Raw genomic sequence first — 27,767 nt, 5'->3', positions numbered from 1 at the left:
TGGGGGCCAAGGGCGGTGCGCACGCCTCGCGACGGGGCGTGTCCTCCTGCTGGGGGGGCAGCCCCGCCCGCCTCCGGCTAAGCGGCTCTCCGAGTCCGCCGGGCGCCGGGGCCGGGGGCGGCTGGCGAGGGCAGGAAGCTCTAGCTGTCCGGCCCGCCCCCCGCCCCCGCCCCCGCCCCTCCCGCCCCGCGCGTCCCGCGCCCGCCCCCGGCTCCGACTCAGGCTCGGGCTCCGGCTCCGGGCCGCGCCGCGCCCCGCGCACTCGCCGCGCCGCCCGCGCTCCCGGATGGCTCGCCGCGACCGGGCGCCCGCGGCCCGAGCCCCGGCGCTCTCGCCCTGTTCGCCGTCGCCGCGCGCGGGGCTCGCCCGGCCGGGGGCGCTGCTGCTCCTGCTCCTGCTCCTGCTCGCCGCGCCAGCCGGCGGGCTCGAGGTGCAGCGCCGCTTCGCCTCGCCCACGCCTACCAACAACTTCGCGCTGGACGGCGCGGCGGGCACCGTGTACCTGGCGGCCGTGAATCGCCTGTACCAGCTGTCGGGCGATGACCTGAGCCTGCAGGCCGAGGCGGCCGTGGGCCCGGTGCACGACAGCCCGCTGTGCCACGCGCCGCAGCTGCCGCAGGCCTCGTGCGAACACCCGCGGCGCCTCACTGACAACCACAACAAGATCCTGCAGCTGGACGCACGCCAGGGCTTGGTGGTGGCGTGCGGCTCGGTATTCCAAGGCTTTTGCCAGCTGCGGCGCCGCGGCAACATCTCGGCGCTGGCCGTGCGCTTCCCGCCCGCCGCACCTCCCGCCGCGCCCGTGGCGGTGTTCCCCAGCATGCTCAACGTGGCCGCCAACCACGCCGACGCTTCCACCGTGGCGCTCGTGCTGCCGCCCGCCGCGGGCGCGCGGGGCAGCCGACTTCTCGTGGGCGCTACGTACACGGGCTTCGGCAGTGCCTTCTTCCCGCGCAACCGCAGCCTGGAGGACCACCGCTTTGAGAACACGCCAGAGGTGGCCATCCGCTCGCTGGACGCGCGCGGCGACCCGGCGCGGCTCTTCACCTTTGACTTGAACCCGTCGGACGACAATGTGCTCAAAATCAAGCAGGGCGCCAAGGAGCGGCACCGGCTGCGCTTCGTGAGCGCTTTTTTGCACCCGCCGGGCGCACAGCCCTACGCCTACCTGGCGTTTACCAGCGAGGCGCGCGCAGGCGACAAGGACGGCCAGACACGGAGCCTGCTGGCGCGCATCTGCCTGCCGCGCGGCGACGCCAAGAAGCTCACTGAGTCCTACATCGAGCTGGGCCTGCAGTGTGCGGGCGGCATGGGCCGCGGCGATCTGTACAGCCGCCTGGTGTCTGTGTTCCCTGCGCGTGAGCGCCTCTTTGGCGTCTTCGAGCGACCCCCGGCGACTCCAGCGTCCCGCTTAGCCCCCACTCCCGCTGCACTCTGCGCCTTCCGTTTCGCCGACGTGCAGGCCGCCATTCGCGGAGCGCGCACCGCCTGCTTCGTGGAGCCCGCTGCCGGTGTGGTGGCTGTGCTGGACAGCGTGGTTCAGGGGACAGGCCCGGCCTGTGAGCACAAGCGCAATCTCCAGGTTGGTACAGGGCAAGTGGCGCAGAGAGAGGGGTGTGTACAGGGTCCAGGGTACGGGAGGGACTGGCACAAGTGTGTGGGGTGCGCTCTAGGGGGCAGTGGCAGAGAGGTGCGCTGTGTGGTAGGCTTGCAGGAGGCCATAGGGCTGCAGGATAGCTCTGAAGACTGAGGGAGGCTCGTGACAGGTCAGGTCGGTGTGCTACTGACCAGGGCCCTGCAGAGGACATGGGTTAGGAAATGAGTAAGTACTGGAGGAGGCCATGGTTGGCAGAAAGGTGTGTATCAAAATCAAGTTTGTTTTTTAGATAAGACCTCACTATGTAGTCTGGCCTTGAACTCTCTGTGTAGTACAGACTGCCCTCCAGTTCACAGTGATCGTCCTGCCTCAGCCTCCTGATTGTTGGGATTATGGTATGTGCCACCACACCTGGCTAAGGCCAACTTTTATTCATTCTTTTAGCAGATGTTTACTAGTGTTTAGTCCACACCAGGCATGTCGGAGGTGGGGGAAACCGTAGCATCTGTGGAGTGCCTGTCACACACAGGACATGTCACAGGTCTCAGTGATCACAGCAGCCTTCTGTCCCCAACCCAGGCGTGGCAGGGAGGTGCCTCACCCAAGATCACACAGTTGCAATGGCAGCCGGGGCTTGGAGACGGCTGTCCGCCTCAGCCTCCGTGCTGTGCTGAGGTTGTCTTCTCCAGGCTGAGTTGCATATGTTCGAGTGCATGTGTGTTGGGATTTGTGCGCTGGGGAGCCTGGGGTGCTGGTGGGCAGCTAGGAGGGAGGGCAGTGGGCTGGTGCAGGGTTAGTGAGGAGCCCAGTGGGTAAGGGGCTCGGCTGTCCCAAGCTGGGTTGGGCAGGGGCAGGAGGCCTTGTGTTGACCTTGGACAACATGACAGAGGGGTGCGGGAGTCCCCAGCCAGCGGTTATGCCTCCCAGTGGCTCCCCATTTTCTTCTCTGAACTCCAGATGATGCCCATATTCAGCAGAATACAAAGCCAGCCTGACCCTCTCTGAGGTCCCAGGCTGTGGAGATTAATTCCTCCATGGCCCTGCCCAGCTTGGGAAGCACATTCCTTCTCCTGCGGGGGTGGGGGGCACTGAAAATAAAGGTTGGGTGGGTGATAGGCAGACAGCCTGAGAGTGCCCCTCCCCCTGGGCAGGGGGCAGTCAGGGCTCTGTAGGCAAGGACAGGGCAGGGCCAACCACCAGGAAGCTGGGGTGGGAGTCTGGGGCTGGAGACATGGGTGAGAGGAGGAGAGGCTGGGTTGAGGCTGCCAGGGGACCCCAGCAAGCCTGAATGGGAGGGAGCCTCCCTGCCACTCCTCCAAGGCTGCCTCCCCTCCCCCCCTGGCAAGAGCTGTCCTGGTTCCCACGGTTCGTCCCTCTGTCAGTCCCCTCCCTGGCCCCTGCAGTGACTCATGCTGCAAAAGGCAGTTAAGTTTTCTCCCCGGGGTAGGGCCTCTCGAGGGACAGACGCAGCCCAGGATGGCAGCCAAGGCCTCCTCCTCCTCCTCACCCCAAGGCCACACAGATGTGGCCACTGCTCAGCTCTCCTTGAGTGCCTGCCCCTCCATGGGCCCAGAGGCTCTGTGCCTCTCCAGTGCACGGGTGGGAGTCCCACTGGGGGTGACCATTGCTGTCGCTCAGGCTTTGCCCGGGTTCAGATCCCACTGCCACTTCCTGGCTGTGACCTCAGGCCAGCAACAGGATCACTCTGCACCTCAGTTTCCTCATCTGTAAAATGAAGGCAGTGGCACGTGATCACCCAGTGCCATGGGGGCAGGCCGTGTATGACTCTCATCCCCCAGTGTCCTTAAGTAGACTAGGAGAAGAGACACAGATGCCAGTGCCACCCTGCAAGGTATCTTTTTATAGCAAAGGTGGCAAGCTCCGCAGTAGCTCTCTCTGGCATGTGGTGGGTGGGTGGGCGCGTGGCGGGAAGCTGTTTTCTGTACCAGTTTAGGGTCTGAAATGCCAGGTGGGGGAGGGGGAACTTGCAGAATGGCTTTGTGCTGGGCTCCGGGATGGGGCTGGGAGGAAATTCCCTGAGGAAACTCCCTGATGCTGGCAGAGACCCCTGGGGGAGTTTTGGGACAGTCAGGGCTGATGCACATCCCATGGTGGGGAAACTGAGGCCAAGAGAGGGGGACAGGCTTGCCCACGGCCATACAGTTGTGTAAGGGAAGTCACAGATTAGCTGGAGTCTATACCAGCAGTCCTTGGAGGTTGATCCCTGGCTAGGCCTGATTCTAGGCTGCTCCTCCTCGAGTGGTTTTGGGCTAAGCTATGGTGACTTGGAGCCCCTTCATGTTGGACTGGGCTGCTGCAGCTTCCTGAGAAAGTTGGAGGCTCGAAGGGCCACATGACCACTGTCTCTGAGATCCCAGGAGGGAGCTAGTGTCCTGGCCCCATGAGTGTGCAACTGTTGGGGTGGGTGGGGCGGTCAAAACCTTTTGTACACCCACAGCAGGGTCCTGCAGCGCCTCCTAGCCTCGGGATACACACACACACACACACACACACACACACACACACACACAGAGCACCTTCCTAGCAGAAACCTTGGTAGCTCACAGATCCCTTGGCTCCATATCCCATCTGTGTCCTGAGTCGTGGTGGCTTCAGGGGAACAGAGCAGAGTGAAGGCCCAGACCACTGTCCTTGTCACCACTGTTTGATCTGTGTGACCTACAGGCTCTTTGAAGCTCTCTGTACCTGCAGTCTTCCAGCCCCTGGAGAGCAAATGAGACAGGTAACCTGTGGGACACAGCAGAGGCCCAGGGAGTTAAAGGACCTGCTGGGGTGAAACAGGCTGTACCTGTCACCTTTACCCCCTGGCTCCTGATAGCGCTGCCCAGGGGGCAGCTGGAGGTGATGGGCCCATCTTGGACCAGGACAGAGCCCCAGGCAGCCCTGGCCCTGTGCCACCGCACTGACACCATAAATCAGGCCTGCAAAGGAGAGGACGCTGCAACTCCATTAGGGCGCTGAGTGCTGCGCTCTGATCTGATCGGTGAATAATGGGGCGATGGCCTTGGGGTAGAGGCCAGACAGGGAGCTGGCTGCAGTTCCCTCTGCTTGTAGCCCAGGTCTCTATGGTGCAGGTGCCTGAGCCTTAGGCAGGGTGGGTGGCCCTCCCATGGTCACACCATGGTGTGGCCTCCCATGGCCATGAAGTGTGGCTTCACTTTCCCATGCCTGTGCCTCGGCCTCCTTACTGTCAGGTAGCACCCTGGAGAGCAGGACCTGTGTGTCACCTCCCTGTCCCTGTTCCCTGAGGTCTTCAGACTGCTGTGTCCACCTTGCCTGTGCCCATAAGGCTGTAGATGGCTCTGGGACCCGGTAGGAACAGGAGACAGAGTTGAGCCGACATGATCTAGCATGGAGGGGAGTGAAGTGTCCCTGTGGTGTCGCTTGTAGGGGAGGAGCCGAGGAGGGAGGGGGAGGGATGAAGACAGAGGTGTGTTGAGCACCATGGGAGGTGCTGCTTAACCCTGGCATGAGTCCCCAGAGCTGCACCCATCCTGCCTTCTCCAGGGTAGTACGACCAGCTCTCCTGTGCCTCAGTTTACCTTTAGGAGCCAGGGTGTACTAGGAGCAGCATGTGCTGAGATGGGAGGCAGAGTTTAGGTGTGATGGTCCTGACCTGGACCTGGCCTAGCCCCCCCCCCCCCCCCCCCCCGTTTCCTGGTCCTGCCCAGTGGAGACAGGATCATATTCCCTCAGGTCTTGGTCCCCTTTGGGACCCACCACTGACAGAGCAGTGGGCCTGGACAAGGGTCCTGAGAGAGATACCCAGAGGTCAGCGCTGGCCAGGCGCAGGCCCGGGAGCCAAGAGTGGGTTTTAAGGGAGAGCACTAGGGAGCCATTGAAAGCCGTTGAGCTGTAAAGGGGCCACGACTTTGGAAGGTTTTTTTAAATAAACATTTTTATTTGGAGATAATTTTAGATTTACAGGAAAGTTACAAAGATAGCACAGGCAGTTCCTGCGTACCCTCCCCTGGCTCCCCTGCCCCCATCGCGTTACCACACCACATTTGTCAAAACGAAGAAACCAGCTTTTAAACGTGATTCTCCACTACCTGAGACTCACATTACAGACACCCTCCTCCTTCTCAAGGCCTGTGTCGCCTTCTGGGCACCACTGCCTTAAAAGTCCCCTAGGACTGGGGATGCAACTCTGTGGTCAGTGCCTGCTGGGCTAGGGCTGAGAGTGGTCTGGGCTCGGGCACTGTGCCTCTGTGACTTAGCACCCAGCACACAGGCGGGGAGGGAGGTCCCCTACGGAGCCGAGGCCACAGTCCTGCTTAGGATGGCCAGGCCCCCGGGAACGGGAGCTCTGCTGAGCTGGCTCCCTGGGAGAGAGGATAGGGACAGTTAAGGCTGCAGGGTTGATAGTCCTCGCTGTATTGGAGGCCAGGGGCCAGGAGGTCGCCAGCCCTGGGAAGGAAGCCACTGGCCACAGACCTGGCCACTCTGCATCCCACTCCAAGGGCCTGAGGTTCTGAGGAGCTGGAACCTGTGCTGTTGCTACATGCAGTCATTGTGTAGTTGAGTCACACACCTCCTTTGGCATCCTGGCACCAGCACAGTTCTGTTGCTCTCAGTCATTCCTCTCGTAACGGAAGCCGCCAAATACAGTCATTCACACTTCAGTCAGAAGTAGTCCCCCTTCTTTAGTAAACACTCACCCCAGAGCTCAGTCTCTATGCCTGGAAGACTCAGGATTGTGTTGCCAGCACTGTGGCATCGAGAGAAAAGAAGTGTTTCTCTACGGTCGCTTCCTAGAGGCTGGCTAGACACTGACCAGGCTCCTGGGAGGAAGGCATCGTGGATCAGAACAGAGTGACTAGTGAAAGGCTCCGAGTGCATCTTGGACACTGGCTTTGGAGGGGACATTTGCAAAGGTTCAGACACAGGTGGGAGCTGAGAGATGGGAGGTGTTTGAGGGACCGTGGGGACCGGAGGGTTGGAGCAGAGTGGGATCCCAGTGCACTGAGGTCTGGCCAGGGCTGTTGGGGCATGCTGGATGCTGTCCTCACACCTGTCCCCTTCCTGGCCCACAGTCCCGTCCTGGCCAGCTTGAGACCAGAACTATGGCTCAGAACAGCTGGTGGCTTCTCCTTTAAAAAAATTTTTTTTTTATAGACTTTATTTTTAGGATAAGAAAAAAAAAGCTGGGGGAAGGCTTTTAGAAAATTCCTTTGGTGCAGAATTAATGGCTTGTGAACGTCAGGGCAGGCAACAGAGCTGGGTCCCAACCCGTGCCTCTGGGGGCCCACAGGTCACTCCTGGGTCAGTCTCAGCTCTGCGGGGCTCACAGGACCCGGCCAGTGTCCCCTCCCCCATTCCCTAATGACGGAGTGATCCATATTCATAGACAGTTACATAACCTTTGCCCACCCGCAGCCGGGGCCTAGAGAGAAGGAGACTGCAGGGCTGCCCCAGCTGTGGTCCACTCCCAGTGCCAGCTCCCCTAGGCCAGCTGAGGCCCACAGCATTCAGTGGAAAATTCCAGAAGCCAGCAGGCCACCCGTTTTCAATTGCTCCACCCTGGGCCCCCTTGTGGTTGCCCTGAGGGGAGCCTTCCCTTGCCTGCCAGCAAGGCCTCACCAAGCCACCACTCCAGGCGTCCCTGGGTGCAGGGCTGTGTCTGACCCTTTGGATTCCCCTAATATCAGCTCCCAAAGCCCAGGAACAACGACTCCAGAGACACAGAGAGAAACCAACAGCACTTCCTTTCAGTGCACGCTGATGCTTTTTACATCATTAGAACAGAAATTGTGTGCTGAGGTCGCTGAGGTGACAGGGAAAGAGAACATTCGCCCAGCTGCCTGAATGGTGCTTTGTCTCAGTTGCGCTACCCTTACTGTCCTTCCCTTCTGGTGCTCTGTATATAAGTCAGAGCCTACCTCCAGTGTGGGTGCTGGGAGGAGATGCAGTATGTATAGGTTTAGGCACCACCCTGGTTTCCTTGGGATCTCTGGATGTCCCCAGGGATGAGGAGACTGTCGTCTGGGAATGGTGCCCAAGCAGAATTGAGAAGAAAGGGCCAAAGCCCTGGGGCTTGGCCAGGTAGGTGCCCATGAGTGGTTGGCGTGGAGAGCATGGACTAGGGATGAAGGGGCTTGGATCTTAGGCAGGGAGGACTTCAGATTCAGTGTTGTTCTGAGGGTCTTGGGAACCGTAGGATGGCTAAGGAGAGGACCTGGTTCTTACTGTTCTGGGCATAGGGTCTGCCAGCCACCCGCACACTGAGCTTCGACCCAGTTCTGTTTTATGATAGTGTTAGCAATAGCCATGTTGGAAGCCAGGCACATTGGCTGAGGCACTCCCTGGGCCCTTGGCACCACACGTGTCACCTGATGACTGATGTGCCCACTTGCACTGGGTAAACTGGGATCCAGAGACTCAAGGTGGCCCAGGTCACCCACAGCTGCAAGACTCAGTCTGGATGCCCACTGTGCTGACACCTTGAGAGTACATGGCAGGGCATGTACTCAGACTCACAGATAGATAGCACCACAGGACACCAAGTAAACCCCACGGAGCAGCTTCCTTCCTGAAGACTGCTGGGGCGCTGCACTCTGGGGCTCCTTGGCCCTGTGCAGAAGCAGGGGTCCATGGGTGGGAGTGTTTTGACACAGCAGCTGGCAGTCTTCTGCACCTCAGTTTCCTGAGCCCAGACCTCACAGAGGTTCCAGGGTTCAGAGTGACAGTACATGGCACAGGCCAGCACTGTACACATGGCATCCTCGCATCTAGCAGGGGGTTCACTGAGGTGGTGGGGAGAATGCCCTCCCATCAGACCTGGGGATACCCAGCTCTCCTGAACCACTGCCTACACTGGCACCTTTGGGAGTCCTCCAAGGCTCAGGGGCCTGGTGCCCTCTGCTACTGCCCTCTCCTGTGAGGAGAGGCCAAGTCAAACTGTTAGGTAGGGCCTGGGGTCCTAGCTGAGATGGGCGCCATGTGGGAAGAGGTGGAACCAACCCAGGTTCAGGGATTAGGCAGGAGGAATCCTGTTGGGTGACTGAGTAAGACTGAGGCAGGCATGGCCTCTGTTGGGCCAGTAGTAGCAGCCATAGGGCAGGGTGCTCTGTCCCCACCTCCCTGCTTCCCACCCAGAGACTGGCCCCAGGACTTCTCTACTCCTGGGCCACTCCCAACCTCTTAAGTTTTTGGCAGGGTCTCTAAATTGCCTGGGCTAGGGGTTGGGGATGTGGCTTAGTGGTAGAGCTCTTGCTTTGCATGCACAAGGGCCCTGGGTTTGATCCCCAGTACCACAAAAATTAATTAATTGATTAATTATTTGGCTGGGCTGGTCCTGAACTCTTGACTTGGCCCCTGCCTCAGGCTCCTGGGTATCTGGGGCCACTGTGCTCCTACAGCCTCTGAAGTCAGACTGGTCTGGTCCCCACCAGTCTGAGCCATCTCTGTGTGGACCCCAGGTCAGTGCTACTTTGGGGTGGGGACAGGTCCTGCCAGTGTCTATACCTGGGGCACCAAGTTCTAAGACCCTGGGTCCCAAGGGGCAGCCAGGAGCCATGGAAGGTTCTGGAGTTGGGCCAACATGTACATCTCTTACAGCTGCAGCCAGAGCAGCTGGATTGTGGTGCAGCCCACCTGCAGCACCCGCTGACCATCCTGCAGCCACTGAAGGCCACACCTGTGTTCCGTGCCCTGGGCCTTACCGCTGTGGCCGTGGCCAGCGCCAACAACTACACGGCTGTCTTCCTGGGCACAACCACAGGGAGGCTCCTCAAGGTAGGATGGTTGCATGGAGTTCTGAAGCTGGACAGACCTGTACCTGGGTATCTGGGCTCTGCCACAGGCCAGCTGTATGAGCTGAGCCTCAGTTTTCTCATCTGTGGAAGGTTGGAAGCTGTCACAGGGCTTTCATGCGGCAGGGCCATAACCTGGCAAAACAGGGCTCTCTGGGGCTCATTTTCCCCTGTATGAAGTGGGTGGGAGAGGAAGGATGAGAAGGTTGGTTGGTGGCTTCTCTGTGCACCTTTATCCTGTAGGGCTGGAGAGGAGGTGACTTGTACAACATGCATATTTGCACAGAATTCAGACTCAGGTCTTCACGCTTGGCCACCATGCCCTAAGTCCCAGAGTGATTTGGGACACACGGGGTGCAAGGGCAAGATGGGCAGGAGCTGCTGCTGGGCACTGCCTGAAACCCCCACCTCCCCAGCTCAGCCTGAATGAGACCATGCAGGTGGTCAGCCAGCATGTGGTGACAGTGGCCTACGGGGAGCCTGTGCACCCTGTCATGCAATTTGACCCCACGGACCCCAGTTACCTCTACTTGATGACATCTCACCAGGTGAGGCTGAGCCCCTACCCATGTGCCTACAGCCCCCACGCTGTGCACAGCCAGACACCCTTTCCCCCTTAGAGAGCATTGGGCCTCAGTTTTCCCAGCCCATGATCAGGGCCCACTTCTGCCTCTAGATGGCCCGTCTGAAGGTTGCAGCCTGCGAGGCCTATGCCACCTGTGGGGACTGCGTGGGTGCAGCAGATGCCTACTGCGGCTGGTGTACACTAGAGACCCGGTAAGCCCTGCGCTGTGGTGATAGTGGGTGGCAGTCAGCAGCTGCCTGGAACCTGACCCATACCACCCCCAGGTGCACCATGCAACAGGACTGTGCCAACTCCAGCCAGCCGTACTTCTGGACCAGTGCCAGCGAGGGTCCAGGCCGCTGCCCTGCCATGGCCATGCTGCCAGCTGAGATCAATGTGCACCAGGATCACCCAGTGAGTTGCCACAAGATCCCTGCTGTTCGGTGACCCAGTGTGCGTGCATAGCACAGCCAGATTCACAGAAGGGAAAATCCCAGCCCCCTTGCACATGCATTGTCAGGCACCTGCTATGTGCCAGGCACACTCTAGACTCGGGGAACATAGCCATGAACAGAGTAAGATGTGAAGGAGCCTTGCATGGTGTTGTGTGCCAGTCATCCCAGCACTTGGGAGGCTGAGGCAGGAAGGATGCTGTGAGTTCAAGGACAGCCTGAATTACATAGCAAGTCTGGAAAATAAATTAAGTAAGTAAGTAAGTGATACAGAGGGCAGAAAAAGAGAGTGCCTAGTGTGGGAGGATAGAAGGGTGGATGTTTCAGACTGGTCAGGGCTGGGAAGTGGCAGAAGTGACATTTGAGCAAGAAGAGGGAGGTAAGCCACGTGGCCCTGGCTGAGTACCACAGTGCACAGGTGTGGGAATGAGGCACCAAGGCTGAGGGGATGAAGAGGTCTCAGGGCCAGATGACACTGGGCCTCCTTGACAGTGCAAGTGAGCACAGTGTGTTTCTGCCGGGGGAACCTGAGGCCCCAGGGTTACATGCAGTACGCAGCCCTCAGTCCTGAGTGCTGGTCACTGCCACCCTCCCCCAGGGCGTGCACAGGCAGGGCAGCTATGGCCAAGTTGTATATCCCACACTAAGGTCCCCTATCCCCAGGGCATGATCCTGCAGGTCTCAGGCAGCCTGCCTAGCCTCAGTGGCCTGGATATGGTCTGTGACTATGGAAACGGCATCCGCACAGTGGCCCGAGTTCCAGGCCCCGCTGATGGCCACCAGATTGCCTACTGCAACCTCCTGCCCCGGGAGTACTTCCCGGCCTTCCCACCCCACCAGGGTGAGTGAGGGGTGGAAGGCGGAGGGCAGTGGGGGCGGGCGCTGACCCTCAGCCTCTGAGGTCCCTGCCTGTGATCTCCAGACCATGTGACCATGGAGATGTTCCTGAGGGTCCAGGGGCGCGCCATTGTCTCAGCCAACTTCACCATCTATGACTGCAATCGTGTTGCCCATGTGGCCCCCAGCATGGCGTGAGTGGCTGGGTACCCTATGGGTGCTTGGGGTGCAGGCGCCGTTTCCTCCCCAGGGAGGCCCCTTGGGGTTTTCACAGCATCCCTGGCTTCCACCTGCCCACTAGCCCTCCACAGACCCCAGAGAACCCTTTACCAAATGTGGTGGCTTCCTATAGGCTCCTTGCAGAGGTCTGGTGGTGGGGAGTTCACCCCTTACAGGCTCTGTGGCCTTGCCTCCTGGGATCAGGTCCCCGGCAGGGCCAGGGGAGTGTGGGAGCAGAGTCTGAGGACCTGTCTTCCAGCTGCACCAGCTGCCTGTCTACACGCTGGCCCTGCTTCTGGTGCACAGAGCAGCACACCTGTGTCTCCAACGAGTCCCAGTGCCAGGCCTCGCCCAACCCCATGGTAAGCCAGTGGGCCAGGGCCTCACTGCCATGCTCCATCCTATTTTATGGCCTTTCCAAGTCCTTATGTCTTCTTTCTAAACACTACAAAAACCAGTTAGGTGTTGTCCTGCTATCCCATGGGAGGCCAAAAGTCTTAGGCATGACTCATGACTATGTGAGCCCTGCCAGACTCCTAACCCTCTCTGGGCCTGTTTCTCTACCTATAAAATGGGCCACCTGGAGGACCAAAGAGATTTAGAATTACGTGTCATTCAGTGGCCTTGGACTGACAGCCACTGTGTACCCAGGGATTTCTGCACTGGTTTTTGACAGAGGTATAAGCTCACAGGTGGGAGGGGTTTCCAAGGCAGCACCAGGCCAGAATGCCCACCTCAGGTCTACATGGCAGGAGGGCTGTCTTTGAGGGTCATGGTCATGGGCCAGAGAACAGGCAGCTTCCACCCAGCCTGGGTAACTAAGCAAGTCACCAAGTACCAGATGGCTCTGGAGGGACCAGGCTCACATAGACCCACTGGCACATCAGCCTCCTGGAGCTGGGAAGAGTTACCTGCCTGTACCCACTATCCCCATCCCCAGAGGGGCTAGGAAGAGAGAGGATGTGGCTCCCAGGTGGCTCTGCCAAGAGAATGGGACTGAAAAGGATTGGAGCCTAAGGCAGGGTGACTGGGACAGGTAGGCTGAGGGCTTGAAGGTTGGAAGGTGGCAGGGCCCAGTAGACACAGGTCTTACACCTGAGCCTGTGGGACAGGCATGTGACAGCAGCCTGGCCCAAGGGATCCTTGCCACCCACCTGACATCACCCAGCATGGGTGGTGACTGACCCTCCCTGCCATCCACAGAGTCCCAGTGATTGTCCTCAGACCCTGCCCTCACTGCTGGCACCCATGCCCACAGGCAGCACCCAGGACATCGTTGTGCCACTGGCCAACGCTGCCTCCTTCCACGTGAGTCCCTGCATGAGGCATTCAGCTTATCCCTGTGCTGGGTCCCGTCTGGAATCCCTCACAGGACAGGGGAGGGCACAAGGTGGTGGGGTGGCGCATCAGCAGGGACCCTGACCCAGGGCACCAAGATCTCCAGTCCCTTCCTGCTCAGGCAGCAGGAGGGCATGGTCCACACCAGCAAGGTAGGGGAGTCCTACTAGACCCAGAGTGAGTAGGTGGGGTCCAGGTGCCCTTAGTTGGGAGTCTGGTGAGATGGGCGGGGCTCAGGATGTCAGCAGTCAGGTTGGATTTGGGTCACTCAGACAGGCATGTTTCTTGCTGGTCCCCCCCCCCCACACCACACTCTGCTCTGCCCAGCAGCCCCTGTCTGGCAGGGAAACTGAGGCTGGAGCAGATGGCCAGGTTCTTGCTTCCCCCACACCCGCTCTCCCGCAGCATCCTGGGTGGGAAGTGTCTCTGAGTCCTGGCAGGGAGCCAGACACCCCGCTCTGGGAGGCCATCTGCCACTCCCACGAGGAGCTGCTGTGACGGCTGTCACACGTGGGTCTGCGTGCCGGGCCTGGGGACATGTGGGAAGAGGCATGGGAAGTCCCAGCCAGGCTCTGCAAAGTGGGGTAACTTATAAGACCATGCAGTTTAGGAAGGAACAGAGGAGGGACTTGAACCCAGCTTGAGATCTTCTAACTGCAGTGGGTGAGAGATGGGACAAGAGGATTCTTGACACACACTTCCAAGTAGGTAGATACAGCGTCTCATGGGAGCGCCCCTTTGATAGGGGAATCAGGATTTGTGTGGCCAGGATGTTTGAGCGAGTCAGGGCTGTGCTGAATCTTGCTAGTGACGGAAAGGGGACCAGTTGTCTGAGGAGGTGATGAGAGAGCCCTGGGGCAGAGTGGTGCAAGAATCCTAGGGCAGAGGTGGGGAGCTGGTTGCTATGAGCCATGTGCTATGGTTTAGGCCTCTGGGGAGGGTGAGATGTCTCTTCCTCCCCAAACTCTGGACTCAAGGCAGGAAGACACTCGGGGGCACATCCAACCAGCTGAGACATCCCAGGGGTGTTGAAGGGACGATGCTGCCTGACCCTACAGCTCTTCTGTGAATCTTCCACAGGGAGCAAACCTCCGGTGCAGCTTTGGGCCGGAGGACAGCTTCAACACTGTGTGGGTGAATGACTCTGCCATCCGCTGCAGCCATGTGGTGGTGAGTGGGGTGACTTCCCAGGGAAAACCCGGATGCTGGTCCTGGCCGCATGCTCCTTCCTGCCCTCCTCTATTTCTGGCTCCTCCCCTCGCATCCCTACTCCCCACAGAGACCCAGACCCACAGCCCTTCCCATCCTCCTGTCCTCTGCAGCTGCACACAGCCCAGAAGAGCCAGGTGTTTTTGCTCACCGTTCAGCTGCAGGGACAGCCACTTCGGTTCCTGGACAGCCCTGACCCCATGACAGGTGAGTGGACCCCTGACCCCACCTCTCATGACTGGGGACCTGGCCTTCCAGGCCCACAATCCCCTCACTGTTCTCCTGTGCCTCTGCCAGGCACCAGGTCCTGCAGTGTCACCTATCAATGGCTGTGCAACTTTCAGAACCGCATATGTCCTCTCTGAGCCCCACCCTCCCCAGTGAAAGAAGGTTCAGTCCCTGTACAGCTCTGGGGCAGGGTTGATTGGCTGCAGCACTGAAACCCAGGAACCATTACTGCTTTTTTTTTTTTTTTTTTTAATGGTACTGGGGACTGAACTCAGGGCCTTCATACTGAGCTAGAGCCTCAGCCCTTTTTAGTCCTTGAGTCAGGGTGTCATTAAGGTGCCCAGGTGAGGCTTGAACTTGTGATCCTTCCACCGCAGCCTCCCAGGATGCTGAGATGACAAGTGTGTACCCACTTACCCAACCATTCTTTCCATGTAGTAAGCCAACACACCACAGGGCTAGACCCAGGTTCCACATGCAAACTGTGATGGCCCCAGACCCTCCCTACTCCTCCAGCTACTGTCCAGGGTTTGAGCTGCTGATGGGGACAGCGCCACTCAGGCCTGGTGCAATCCAGCCCTGATGCTCCAGGTTTGGGGGCCTGGGCCTCTCACCTAGAATGACAGGGTCTGTGGCTGCCCTATGGACCCCAGAAGAGGGTGACAGAGAGAGGTCCCTGGTTAGAGAAGGCACTGGGCTCCCGAGTCTGACCTGCTCCACATGTCTCCCCAGTCGAGGTCTACAACTGCGCCATGGGCAGCCCCGACTGCTCCCAGTGCCTGGGCCGTGAGGACCTGGGCCATCTGTGTATGTGGAGCGACGGCTGCCGCCCGAGGGGGCCCCTGTCACCCCCACCCCCACCTGGTACCTGCCCAGCCCCCGAGATCCGAACGGTGAGCACACAGGCACACATAGGCAGTCACCCTGATGGAGGCAGAGCACCTGCCCTGTGCAGTGGGGGAAGAGAAGACATAGAAAGTTGGGGGGGGGTGCAGGACTTCAAGTCACTAGTGCACAGGGAGATCCCATCTGGTGAGCACCCAGGGTCCTTGCATAAATTACCAGCCTGTGTTCTGAGAAAATTCACTCACTGGGCGTGATGGCACACACATGTCATCCCAGCACTCTGAGGCAAGGGGATGATCCCACATTGGAGCCTGGCCTGAGCCCCTGAGTAATGTAGTGAGTCCATGTCAAAATAAAAATGGCTGGGGGTATAGCTCAGTGTGAGGGTCCTGTGTTCAATACCAAGTAAAGAACAACATATGCAAGCAAAATCAAAACAATAGAAAACCACTACTAGAGAAGAGTTTGGGTAGACTTAGCTAGGGTTGGGTGACTACCCTGGGCACTGTGGGCTTCCGGGCAGCCCACTCACCTATTTCCTACCCTCCTCCTCTGAGCCTGGGTCTAGGTGGCCTGTGGGATGTGGGAGACAGTTTCCAGGCCTCCCAGCCTCCTGGCCCCACTTGCTCTCTCTGGCCCCTGATAGATTGAGCCCTTGAGCGGCCCCCTGGACGGTGGGACCCTGCTGACCATCCGCGGCCAGGACCTGGGCCGGCGGCTCAGTGACGTGGCCCATGGTGTGTGGATTGGTGGTGTGGCCTGCGAGCTCCTGGCCAGCAGATACACCGTGTCTGAGGAGTGAGTGGTGGCAGGCCCCACCCTACCCACTGGGGAACAAAGGCTCTGTCCCCCCAGCCCTGCAACCCCCGCCCAGCCTTTCCACCATGCACCCTGGCTTTGGTGACAGTGATCAGCACCCTATAAAGTAGAGATAGGAGGTGCACCAGCAGGGGAACTGGTTACCTTGACCACCAACCCAGCAGGTGTCTAGAGGCCTTGTGACCTCCATCTTAGAGCTGCAGAAATTTGTGTGTGGGGGGGTAACCCCAGTGGGCAGTACTGCTGCCAGTCTCCAGCTGTGACCTGTGACCTTTGATCCCCCTAGGATTGTGTGTGTCACGGGGCCAGCCCCAGCGGTATTCTCAGATGTGGTGACTGTGAACGTGTCCAAGGAGGGGACATCCCGGGAGCATTTCTCCTATGTGGTGAGGAACCCTGTCTGCCACACCCACCACTGTGCCTGCCCAGCTCCCAACCTGACCGCTTGCCTCCCCTCCTAGCTACCCCAGGTCCACTCCCTGGAGCCGGCCATGGGCCCCATGGCGGGTGGCACCCGGATCACCATCCACGGGAGCGACCTCCATGTGGGCTCCGAGCTGCAGGTCCTGGTGAACGACACTGACCTCTGCACTGAGCTTCTGTGAGCCCCAGGACTGCAGGGTTGGGGGGAATCTCCCTGTGGGTCTGTCAGCCCCTTCTCCCTGAGCTGCAGTTTTCATACTTGGTGAGGACAACAGTGGGGGTGCATACAGCAGGTGCTCTACGAGGGGCGTCCTCAGTGCCTGCAGTGAGTACCCAGTGAACTCAGATTCTGCTGCAGCCCCGGGGAATGGCCATTAGTGCAAAACTGGCTTGAAGCCTTATGGGGAATGCCAGTGTCTGAATTTCACTGACTGTGTGCCAAGCCCCATCAGCAGGCACGGCCAGGCTTAGCCTAGCCTCCAAGGGTGAGGCGGAATGGGATCGTGAGACAAACTGCTGGGAAGAGCTGACAAGGAGATCCAGGAAGGCTTCCCAGGAGAGGCAGGTGGTCAGGAAGAACAGAGCCAGCATGGGGCGGAGAGCAAGGGTGGCACTGAGGAACTTGTGTGGAAGGGTGCAAGGTCAAGGTCGCCCCTGGCCCTCTGCTCCCCCAGGCGCTCGGACACTAGCATTGCCTGCACTGTGCCTACCGGTGTCCTGCCCACCCTGGTGCCCGTGTGTGTGCGCTTTGAGCGCCGGGGCTGTGCCCACGGGAACCTCAGCTTCACCTACATGCAGAACCCTGTCATCACAGCCATCAGCCCGCGCCGCAGCCCCATCAGGTGAGATCAAGGTCCCTGCAGCCCTGCCCTGATCCTGGCCCTGCGCTCCTTGCCCGACCACGGGTGGTGACGGCTTGGCTGTTCCCAGTGGCGGCAGGACCATCACGGTGGCTGGTGAGCGCTTCCACATGGTACAGAATGTGTCCATGGCTGTGCATCGCATCGGCCGGGAGCCCACGGTGAGGACCCGGCAGGGACAACAGCAAGCAAGGGTGGGGCAGCCCTGGCTGACTGCAGGGGCTGCCATGCTCTCTGGCTCCTGCACATCAATCCCTCTGTCCCCAGCTGTGCAAGGTCCTCAATGCCACGCTCATCACCTGCCCATCGCCTGGGGCCCTGTATAATGCCTCTGCACCTGTGGCCTTCTTCATCAATGGCCGGGTCTACACAGACGAGATGCCCCATGAGGCACTGCCTGACCCTGAGGAGATGCCACGTGGGGGCCGCTTCCACCTGGACTACCTGCCTGACCCACAGTTCTCTACAGCGCGGCGTGAGCGCTGGATCCGCCACCACCCAGGGGAGCCGCTCACCCTTGTCATCCACGTGAGCACCTCATCCTGTCCCCACTTCTGCCCCTTCCCTTTTCCCCTTCCCTGTCCTCTTCCTGTCCCCAACCCGGCCCACACCTGTTTCTGCAGAAGGAGCAGGATGGCCTGGGGCTTGAGAGCCATGAGTACCGGGTTAAGATTGGCCAGGTGGCCTGTGACATCCAGATCGTCTCTGACAAAGTCATCCACTGCTCAGTCAATGACTCTCTAGATGCTGCAGAGGGACAACTTCCCATCACTGTGAGTGGGCAGGCATGTGCCCCGGGCATGGCCATCTGTGAGTGGGTGGTCCTGGAGGCTTGCTGGGCATGGCCACCACCCAAGTGAGCTGTGTTGTCCTTCTGTAGAGAACTTGCCCCTCCTTGAGTTCGGTGGCCTAGGCCAACGAAACAAGGTAGAGCTTTATACCTCCACTTTACAGCTGGGGAAACTGAGGTCCAACAACCCAGTGACCTCCTGCCCAGTTAATGAGTGGGCCATCTGGGGTTAAGGGGGCTGGACTTTCAGAAGCAATATACTGACATGTCCTTTCAGTGTCCCATCTAGACAGGACGCCAGTCACCACGTAAGAGTCCTGGAGGAGGAAGGGATGGGCCCTTTTCTGCCCTGTCTCCATTTGTATGCATGGTCAGGACAGTACACTTTACCTAGGCCCAGTCCTAGGTCTTCTCCTCTCATCCCAGGTCGGCCCCCTGATACTGGGTCCAGCAGTCAGGCCCTGGGTACTGCCCACCTCTGGTTCTTCCATGGTCCTGACCATAGCCACCCCTGCCTGGTATGTAGCTGCCAGGCCAGGCCAAGACCAAGGTCTGATGGGCATCATGTTGGTCCACTTATCCTGGGTTAGCTGTGGTCATCTTGTGCTGTGAGTCAGGTTAGCAACCTCCCAGGGCCGTGCAGCAGGCACACAAGAGCTGCAGTGCTTCCTTAGAACACAGCGCCTTCCTGCCTCTTCCAGGTCCAGGTGGGGAACTTCAACCAGACCATTGCCACGCTGCAGCTGGGGGGCAGCGAGACGGCCATTGTGGCATCCATCGTCATCTGCAGTGTCCTGCTGTTGCTGTCTGTGGTTGGTACGGAGGCCCCTGTTGGGAGACCTTTCCAGATACGCAGAGATGGGGGCAGCAGGGCAAGGGCAGTATGCCTGCAGGAAGGTGAACCAAGAGTGTCAGGCAGGGCAATTTGGAATATTGCTCTCTACTCACTGGGGCTGTCCAGGGAAGCTAAATCTGTGTATTATAATAGTAGTACATGGCAGTCAGTAGGAAGCGGAATCCTCCTGCCCCATCAGGAGTGTAGAGTGGGTCCTTGCTTGGAAAATGTTTAGCCTCAGGATGATGCTGCAGAACTGCCCTCTGGCCCAGCAATTTCACCCCTAGGTATCTGCCCAAGAGAAAAACCTGTGTCTGTAGAGGGGAAAATAAAACCCAACTTGCTGGGGCTGGGGATTTAGCTCAGCGGCATAAGCGCCTGCTTTGCAAGTGTATGGTCGTGAGTTTGATCCCCGGTACCAATTAAAAAAAACCCAACTTGCTCACAAGTGTAGGCAGCAATATTATGCACAATAACCAAGGGATCAAAACAAATCAGAGGGCCATGAGTTGATAAATGGATAAGCAGATACCCAAAAAGCAGTCTATGCCTGTGGCAGAACGTTACCTGACCACAAAAAGCAAAGCTTTGACAGGTTCTGTGCCAGAGAGGAATCTTGAGAACCTGATGGTAACAAAAGATGCTGGAGAGAAAAGGCCACGTGCTGTCTGATTCCATTGAGACAGTGTCCAAAGAGGTCAGCTGAGGGACAGGAAGGATCCATGGCAGTCAGTGGAGAGAAAGAGGGAGGACTGCGTCATGGGTGCAGGGCTTGTCCCAACAGGGGATGTATTCTAAGATGTGTACTGATGGCCACCCCCTTCCTGGGAGCCACTGAGCTACACACATGCAGGTTACGTGCAGTGTCCACTCTATAGTAGTACAGCTTTCTATTTTGTTTTTTTTTAAACTGATTATATACAGTGTAAAAATAATACATGGGGACCTGGAGGAAGATGAAAGGGGAAAACCCATCCTGGCCTGAGCACTGCCGTGTGCTGCATGTTCCCCCCAGCTCCATTTGTAGGGATGCTGCATCCCTCTGTGTCACCTCCCTTGCCCCCCTCCAGAGGGTTACAGAGTGACACTGCTGTTAACAGGCCACATCTGGTCACTGTAAAAGGAACGGAAAACAGAAAAAAAAGAAAGCAGAAGTCACCCCACATTCCTGCCTAGGACCTCCCTCCACACTCATTTCCTTTGCTGAGAAGGGGACGCGGGCATCCTCTGGGCCCCAGGCCCTGGGCCGCAGACAGGGAGGGCTGAGGGACACGGGGACCTGGCCCCTGATGCCTGCCGCTCTGCCTGCAGCCCTGTTCGTCTTCTGTACCAAGAGCCGCCGTGCTGAGCGCTACTGGCAGAAGACGCTGCTGCAGATGGAGGAGATGGAATCTCAGATCCGCGAGGAGATCCGCAAAGGTAGCAGTCGGGGACTGTGGGGACAGGCAAGGCAGTGGCTTCCTGTCTAGGAACCAGCTGGCCATCCACCCACCCTGTCTGCCTGTCCACCAGGCTTTGCCGAGCTACAGACAGACATGACAGATCTGACCAAGGAGCTGAACCGCAGCCAAGGCATTCCCTTCCTGGAATACAAATACTTTGTGACTCGCACTTTCTTCCCCAAGGTCAGCCTGGGCCCCTCAGACCTGCTCTTGGGTGCCTTGAGCAACTGGCGCCATGGCACTTTTTCATAGCATGAGCCCCTTGAGTAGTACAAAACCTATACTCCCATCCACGGTGGTCCTGGCTGCCTGCCAAGGCCAGCACCCAGTTTCACCCCAACTTTCCTGCGCTAACTGGATGTTTCACTGCCCGTGTAGAAGCCAGATCTTAGCCCTGCTCTTCTGGTGTGCCAGGCTTGCCACCCCCAGCCTGGCTTTGCTTGGTCTCCATGTCCCCTCTCCTGTCCACTGAACCCTGCCCAACCCTTCCATTCCTCCCTTACTTCCGGCTACCCTTCCTGGAGCACTGCCCTGTACCTACTTTCCCAGGGTGATGGTGGCCATGCCGTTGCTATTTCTTAAGTAGCAGCCGAGGGGAGCACCCTTCCCAGCTTCAGCCCCTGTCTCAGTCTCCCCCACTCCACACCAGGCTGCGCCTGCCTTCTTGCATTGCACACCTTGGCTAATGCTGTTTCCAAAACCTGTGACCCTCCAGGCAGCTTCTGAGGACATCACTCTTTTGTATCCCCAGTGTCCCTGGGCCTGGGCATGTCCATGCCTCACTCTGTGGGTGGGGCTGTTGCTGTGTCCCTGGGCCAGGCGGCCCTGCTGAGGCTGGGCTCCTCCTCTGCAGTGCTCGTCTCTGTATGAAGAGCGCTATGTGCTCCCGTCGCAGTCCCTGGGTTCCCAGGGGGGTCCGCCAGTGCAGGAGACCCACCCTCTGCTGGGAGAGTGGAACGTGAGTACCCCAGACACCCACCCCACCTTCCCGCTTGCCTGCCCTATAATCGCAACCCTCAGAGGGAAGGCATCTGCCACCAAAATGTAGTGAGCCCCCAGCCCCGGAGGCACTCAAGCTGCTGCCCAGACTTGAAAGCAAGCACTGATTGCTCAGCCCAGATGGAGGATGACAGAGGGCCCCCCCCCCCCCCGCCCATGCCCCATGCCTCTGCAGCCTAGAGCATAGAAATGGGAGTCCCCACCTGGGAGACTGTGACATCTCTGGGCCGCACTGTTCCCAGACAGGGAAACAGAAGGCAGCCACAGTGGGAAGGTGGTGAGCTCTGTCCCTGTCACAGGAGGTCACAGGCGGAGGGACACCTGTCACATGGTGGCCCTGGAGTCACGGTGCCCCTCCCGCCCACAGGTCCCTGAGAACTGCCGATCTAGCATGGAAGAGGGTGTCAGCCTGTTCTCTTCACTGCTCAGCAACAAGCACTTTCTCATCGTCTTTGTGCATGCACTGGAGCAGCAGAAGGACTTCGCAGTACGCGACAGGTGAGGCTGGGCCTGGCCCTCATGGCCTCTCCCGGTTCCCACGCTGACACAGTGTCCCCGCAGGTGCAGTCTGGCATCGTTGCTGACCATTGCACTGCACGGCAAGCTTGAGTACTATACCAGCATCATGAAGGAGTTGCTGGTGGACCTCATCGACGCCTCTGCCGCCAAGAACCCCAAGCTCATGTTACGGCGCACCGAGTCAGTGGTGGAGAAGATGCTGACCAACTGGATGTCCATCTGCATGTACAGCTGCCTGCGGGTGAGCTGAGGGACCCAGGATGGGACCCACTAAGGCACAGCCAGGGACTGCTGATGAGAGGCAACAGTGGTGGCCAGTGGCTGCTGAGGACCCGACTAGAGGATCTATCGGAGAGTGGAGGCTTTGTGTCCCCTTGGGAATGCGGTCTGTGGCATAGCTCAGTGGGGCACCTGATACTGCTCTCTGGAGCAGAGTGCTGTGGTCTCAGTGCCTGACATCGACTTACACGGTAGCTAAGTACCTGCAGGGGAGCAGCAGGGACCACTGAGCTCCAGGGCCACCTGATATGTCCCATGAGGCCTCTGCAGTTGCAGTTGCAGGCTGGGGTCCCACTGGCTTACTGCCTCGCCCCCAGGAGACCGTTGGGGAGCCGTTCTTCCTGCTGCTGTGCGCCATCAAGCAGCAAATCAACAAGGGCTCTATCGATGCCATCACCGGCAAGGCCCGCTACACACTCAATGAGGAGTGGCTGTTGCGTGAGAACATCGAGGCCAAGCCTCGGGTGAGAGCCGGCTGGTGGACGGAGCCATGCCACTGGGTTGGGCGGGCTGCAGGGTGGTCCTCCCAGCCTGGGCCATCCCTGGGCTTCAGTTTCTCCATTATCTCTGGTGCTAGGAGGGAACTTGCACTTGGCTGTGCTAAGCCACCCTACTTTGACACCACCACCCCTGGCCTAGCTACCTGCTGATGCCCCCTCTTCTATGCAGAACCTGAATGTGTCCTTCCAAGGGTGTGGCATGGATTCTCTGAGCGTGCGTGCCATGGACACAGACACGCTGACGCAGGTGAAAGAGAAGATCTTGGAGGCCTTCTGCAAGAATGTACCCTACTCACAGTGGCCGCGCGCCGAGGACGTGGACCTGGGTGGGCACCTGGCATAGGGCTGGCTACATCAGGAGGGATCTCGGGGGACAGGAGAATGGGGCCCAGGCCAGCACGGAGCACAGCATGCTGTGCCAGAGACCCAGCATTCAGAGTGGTCAGGGAGGCTTCCCAGCAGCCAGGAATTGGGTTTATTTTTTGATACCGGGAATTGAACTTACAACCTTGTGCTTGCCAGGTAGGCACTGTGCCACTGAGCTATATCCCTGGCCCAGGAACTGGAGTTTAGATTGATGCCTAAGAGCCTTGGATTTGTGCTCAAACCTCAGGTGTTTGCCAAGCTCTGTTTCATCCCAGTACACAGTGCTCTCTGTCCAAGGCAGGGCCCTCAGGTGACGCCAGGGCAGGGTACAGTGAGAGGACACTAAGTAGGCCGTGAGGGCAGAGCAGGCACTCAAGTTACCTGCGATCAGGGGGAGTCATGGGAGCTCTCTTCACACATGGGACTTTTATTTCCTAGGTAGTTTTAGCATTAAGCGAGGAAGGGTTCCTAGCTGCTTCGCTCTGCACCCTGACCCTCCCTGTTAAAAAGGAGACAGAGGCTTCCAGCATTGGGGGTCCTCCTTTGTGGCCCTAGCTGTACCTGCCCATCTTGATGAACCTCCTGCCCTGCACCTCCAGAATGGTTTGCAACAAGCACACAGAGCTACATCCTGCGGGACCTGGATGACACCTCAGTGGTGGAGGATGGCCGCAAGAAACTGAACACGCTGGCTCACTACAAGGTGCACCTTGCCTTCCACCCCAACCTTCGCCCTCCACCTAGACCCTGGCTTCTGACCTCTGCCTCCCTCTTGGCAGATCCCAGAAGGCGCCTCTTTGGCTATGAGCCTAACAGACAAGAAAGACAACACTCTGGGCCGAGGTACTCTGGGGCATCCAGGATGCAGCTGGGGGAAGCTGAGGCTCAGAGCAGGCTGATGGGCTGTGTGCTCTGGGGTCTCCCGTGACTCCCATGCAGGACCAGGGTGGCAGGGACTCCAGGCCTTGGGTTGCTGGGGTTGGGGCTATTTTCTGTCCTCCTGTGTGTGTGTCTTCTCTGCCTCCTCTCCATTTCCATTTCTGTCTCCCTCCTTCCCCTCTGCCTCTTGTCTCTATTTCTTTCAGTCTCACCCTCTCCTCCCTGTTTGTTTATTGTGCATTTTCCTCCCACAGTAAAAGACTTGGATACGGAGAAGTATTTCCATTTGGTGAGTGCCTGGCTGGGCCCCTGAGACCCAACCCTATGGGTGTGGCCCGGTTTCCTGCCCCTGGGCATCCAGGAAAGGTTCTCAGGCCAGAAGGTTGGGACAGCAGTGGAAACTGAAGAGATCTCATTAGACAGCTGGGGACAGCATGTGCCTGGTCCCTGTCCACTGCCCAGTTCCCAACCACTGCCCGGTCCTTAGGTGCTACCCACCGATGAGCTAGCAGAGCCCAAGAAGTCACACCGGCAGAGCCACCGCAAGAAGGTGCTGCCTGAGATCTACCTGACCCGCCTGCTGTCCACCAAGGTGGGTCCAGCCTCGGTTTCCCCTGCCAGTGATCAACTGTGCATGAGCCTGGCTGGGAGCAGGGACTCAGGCAGCACGAAGGGGTCAGTAATAGTGCCAAGGTTACATGGCCTGGGTGCCACAATCCACCCTTAAAGCCCATGTTCTCGGCCCCTGGCCACCACTGACATGATTCCCGTGCAGAAACCCAAAGCCCAGGGAGGTCAACTACCTGGCATGGCTGTGCAAGGACCCTGGCTGACCGTGGCCACCCGTCCTGCAGGGCACACTACAGAAGTTCCTCGACGACCTGTTCAAGGCTATTCTGAGCATCCGTGAAGACAAGCCCCCGCTGGCCGTCAAGTACTTCTTTGACTTCCTGGAGGAACAGGCGGAGAAGAGAGGCATCTCGGATCCTGACACGCTGCACATCTGGAAGACGAACAGGTACTTGCAGGGAGCCCAGCCCTTCATGATGCCCAGCAGTTTGCAGCCCTGTGATCTCAGGAAGCGCTTTACCCTTTCTACTTTGTTTTCTCCTCAATAAACTCAGGGCCTCGATGGTTTCCACCTTAACTGTGGAAGCTTTCCTGCCCACCACTGTCCCTCTGCCCTGTGGCAGACGTGGGCCCTGGGGTGGCGATGCTGGGCTCAGCCCTATGTGCTCTGGAGCCCACACTCTGTTCTCAGTTCTCCCTTGAGTCACATATCAGTTTTGGGGGATTGAAATCCTCTGCCTGATGCTCAGAACTCCAGCACCCAGGGTTTCTGAGTGGTTCAGGAACTTCTCAGCTCTCTGAAGGTCCCATGGCCCCAGGCTGCTGTGTCACCTGGTGGCCCTGGGTTGGGGTGGGAATGTCAGTAGCCACCTGGGGCCTCCTGAGAGCAAGGTCTGGGATCCAGACCCACAGCCCTGTGCTACAGATGCTTGCTTCTGGGTGTGTGCAGAGGGGGACAGGCAGGCAGGCAGCGCTCTAATGAGAACCAGGACACAACTGAGCCTCCTGCTGAGAACTGGGGACTGTGGGGCCTGAAGAGGAAGCTGAGGCTCAGCTGACCAGAGGAGCAGGCAGGGTTCCAGGGTCTCCAGGGCGCATGCAGTCTGTCTCCCTACCCCAGCCTGCCTCTCCGCTTCTGGGTGAACATCCTGAAGAACCCCCAGTTTGTGTTTGACATTGAAAAGACAGACCACATCGATGCCTGCCTGTCAGTCATTGCACAAGCCTTCATTGATGCCTGCTCCATCTCTGACCTCCAGCTGGGCAAGGTGGGTAGGACAGGAGACCAGGGCAGATACCGTGGTACGAGTGGGGTCTGCAGGTGGAGACACCTGGAAACCTGCCTGAGTTGGGCCAGGCCTGTGTAGGTATGGGCTCTGGGCAGCAGCCCTTGAAGGTCACCAGCCACCATGCAGGGTCAGGGGGAGATAGACTGGGACCTTGAGAGTGACACACAGGATCGAGACTTGAGGCTTTACCTGAGCCACGGCACCCAACTGGCTTAGCTGCACAGGCCTACAGGACTTCCAGGCTGAGGTGGGAGAGACTCTGCACCCTGGGGCAGGGAGGGGGCACCCAATGGCAGAGCCAGAGACCGGGAAGGCAGAAGTTGCCATCTGTTTTGAGAATGTCCCCAGAGGGATGCAGAACTGGGCAGTCTTCACTGGGTCACCTCCGGATATCAGACACACATGGTGGGAAACATTCAGCCAAGTCAGAAACTGGGCCTGCAGCAGTCCCAGCCACGAGGACCCATAACCCCACTCGGCTGGCATGGCACTCCAACACATTGACCCCCACAGTAGACCCCAGTTGTAGTCCTGAGCTAGTGATACAGGAGAGACCTGGGCAGAAGACAGCACCGTGGGGACACTGAGGGACAGCCCAGTGAGGCCACATCAGTGGCAGCAGGGTTGGGGCTCGTGATGCACAGCAGCCTCACCCTCCTGCTCCGGCCAGGACTCGCCCACCAACAAGCTGCTGTACGCTAAGGAGATCCCCGAGTACCGCAAGGTTGTGCAGCACTACTACAAGCAGATCCAGGACATGGCACCGCTCAGTGAGCAGGAGATGAACGCCCACCTGGCCGAGGAGTCACGGGTGGGCACAGAGGGGACTTGGGCCTGGCTGGAGTGCTCCCGGGAGGAGAGGAGATAGATTCTGGGGCCTCTTGTGGGCGTGGGCCTGGCTGCTTACTGGAAGGCTGAGCAGGGCGACATGGGTCTGTTTGTGACTGTGACCATGCCCTCTTCCTCCGTGTTCCTATAGAAGTACCAGAATGAATTCAACACCAACGTGGCACTGACAGAAATCTATAAATATGCCAAGCGGTACCGCTCACAGGTGAGCACCCTGCAGTCAGCACTCTAGGACTTCCTGGGGTGGGGATGCTTTGAGGCCAAGGCTCCTGGGTGGGTGCTGGGCAGCCCATTCTCATGAGAGCTAAGGCCTGGCTGCCCTGGTCACCCTACAGATTGTTGCAGCGCTGGAGGCCAATCCCATGGCCCGGAGGACACAGCTACAGCACAAATTTGAGCAGGTGGTGGCCCTGATGGAAGATAACATCTATGAGTGCTACAGTGAGGCCTGAGCCCAGCACTGTCCACCCACTGTGCCGTGGGGCCACCTTAGGAACTTCCAGCTGTGCAGTGACTAGGGCAGGGGCTCCATCCCCTCTGCCTCTCCAGGCCCGACTCGGGTAGGGGCCTCAAATGGCACCGCCAGACCACAGGGAGCTCCCCATGCACCCTGCTGCCCTGGCAGCTGCTACAATGCTGCCCACAAGCGGCCAGCATGGACAGGGACATAGGCAGGGCATGGAAGCACTACCTCAGCCATATGCAAAGAGCCCTCATGGGTTCTGCTTCAGTCATCAAACGCTGTCTCCTTCCTGCTACTTGGACAGCACCTGCCATGGACACAGAGCAGAGCCAGACTTCGCAGCTCTGGGCCCAGTGTGGGCTGCACCCATATGTGCCATTTGGGGAGGCTGAGACGGGCAGGGACCCTGCTCCCCCAGAAGAGAGCAGGGCTGGACATAGCAAGGCTGTAGCTGGGCTACTCGGTCCTTTTTGAAATGTTCCTAAGGATAGCGCCACTTTGCTTTTGTTTTTTTTTAAAGCTTTTATATGTTAAAAAAAAAACTTAAGCGCTGACTGTGAATAGCTGCCACCTGTGCAGGGGCCTCCATGCAACACTGGAAGTGACTGTCCCCAACACAGGCCTGGCCAAGCCCTCTGCACCTGGGGAATTCACCCAGTTCTGTCTCCCACAGCCGGGATGGTGCAGAGCTGGGGCAGCTGCAGGGAGTCGCTGGAACTGTCTTTGTAATAAAAGCTGCCAGGAAACCTACTGGGGCTCAGCCTTTGTCCTAGGGGGCGGGGGACATGGGGCCATTAACTCCCCCAGTCTGCTGTGGAG

General features: G+C 58.7%; 1 protein-coding gene across 1 annotated transcript; it reads left to right on the top strand.

Moving 5' to 3' along the window:
• Window positions 1-27,698, top strand: Plxnd1 (plexin D1). Its single transcript, XM_005008353.3, has 36 exons — window positions 1-1,582; window positions 9,179-9,355; window positions 9,789-9,920; window positions 10,049-10,149; window positions 10,222-10,351; window positions 11,053-11,230; window positions 11,312-11,420; window positions 11,705-11,807; window positions 12,649-12,753; window positions 13,864-13,953; window positions 14,106-14,199; window positions 14,953-15,113; window positions 15,713-15,864; window positions 16,172-16,271; window positions 16,347-16,486; window positions 16,983-17,150; window positions 17,239-17,329; window positions 17,436-17,696; window positions 17,792-17,941; window positions 18,660-18,774; window positions 20,105-20,212; window positions 20,306-20,418; window positions 21,089-21,193; window positions 21,602-21,732; window positions 21,796-21,994; window positions 22,350-22,496; window positions 22,702-22,858; window positions 23,498-23,601; window positions 23,678-23,741; window positions 24,032-24,066; window positions 24,265-24,369; window positions 24,632-24,795; window positions 25,468-25,615; window positions 26,307-26,447; window positions 26,616-26,690; window positions 26,821-27,698. Exons 1-36 carry the CDS (start codon window positions 287-289, stop codon window positions 26,935-26,937), a joined length of 5,766 nt encoding a protein of 1,921 aa, XP_005008410.2. The 5' UTR covers window positions 1-286; the 3' UTR covers window positions 26,938-27,698.
• Window positions 27,699-27,767: the final 69 nt, after the last annotated feature.

Source organism: Cavia porcellus, unplaced genomic scaffold (assembly GCF_034190915.1).
Source record: "Cavia porcellus strain 051 isolate PalLab524CR breed Dunkin Hartley unplaced genomic scaffold, mCavPor4.1 scaffold_27, whole genome shotgun sequence".
Taxonomy (NCBI): domain Eukaryota; kingdom Metazoa; phylum Chordata; class Mammalia; order Rodentia; family Caviidae; genus Cavia; species Cavia porcellus.
Note: the sequence above shows the minus strand (reverse complement) of the source record. Positions and strands in the feature narration are given on the sequence as shown.

Bases quoted from the DNA above. Each gene is read 5' to 3' on its own strand.
- Plxnd1 (XM_005008353.3), top strand. From the start codon at position 287: ATGGCTCGCCGCGACCGGGCGCCCGCGGCCCGAGCCCCGGCGCTCTCG. The intron at 11,231-11,311 runs GTGAGTGAGGGG...TGTGATCTCCAG, and splicing joins GGCCTTCCCACCCCACCAGG to ACCATGTGACCATGGAGATG. The intron at 26,691-26,820 runs GTGAGCACCCTG...GTCACCCTACAG, and splicing joins CCAAGCGGTACCGCTCACAG to ATTGTTGCAGCGCTGGAGGC.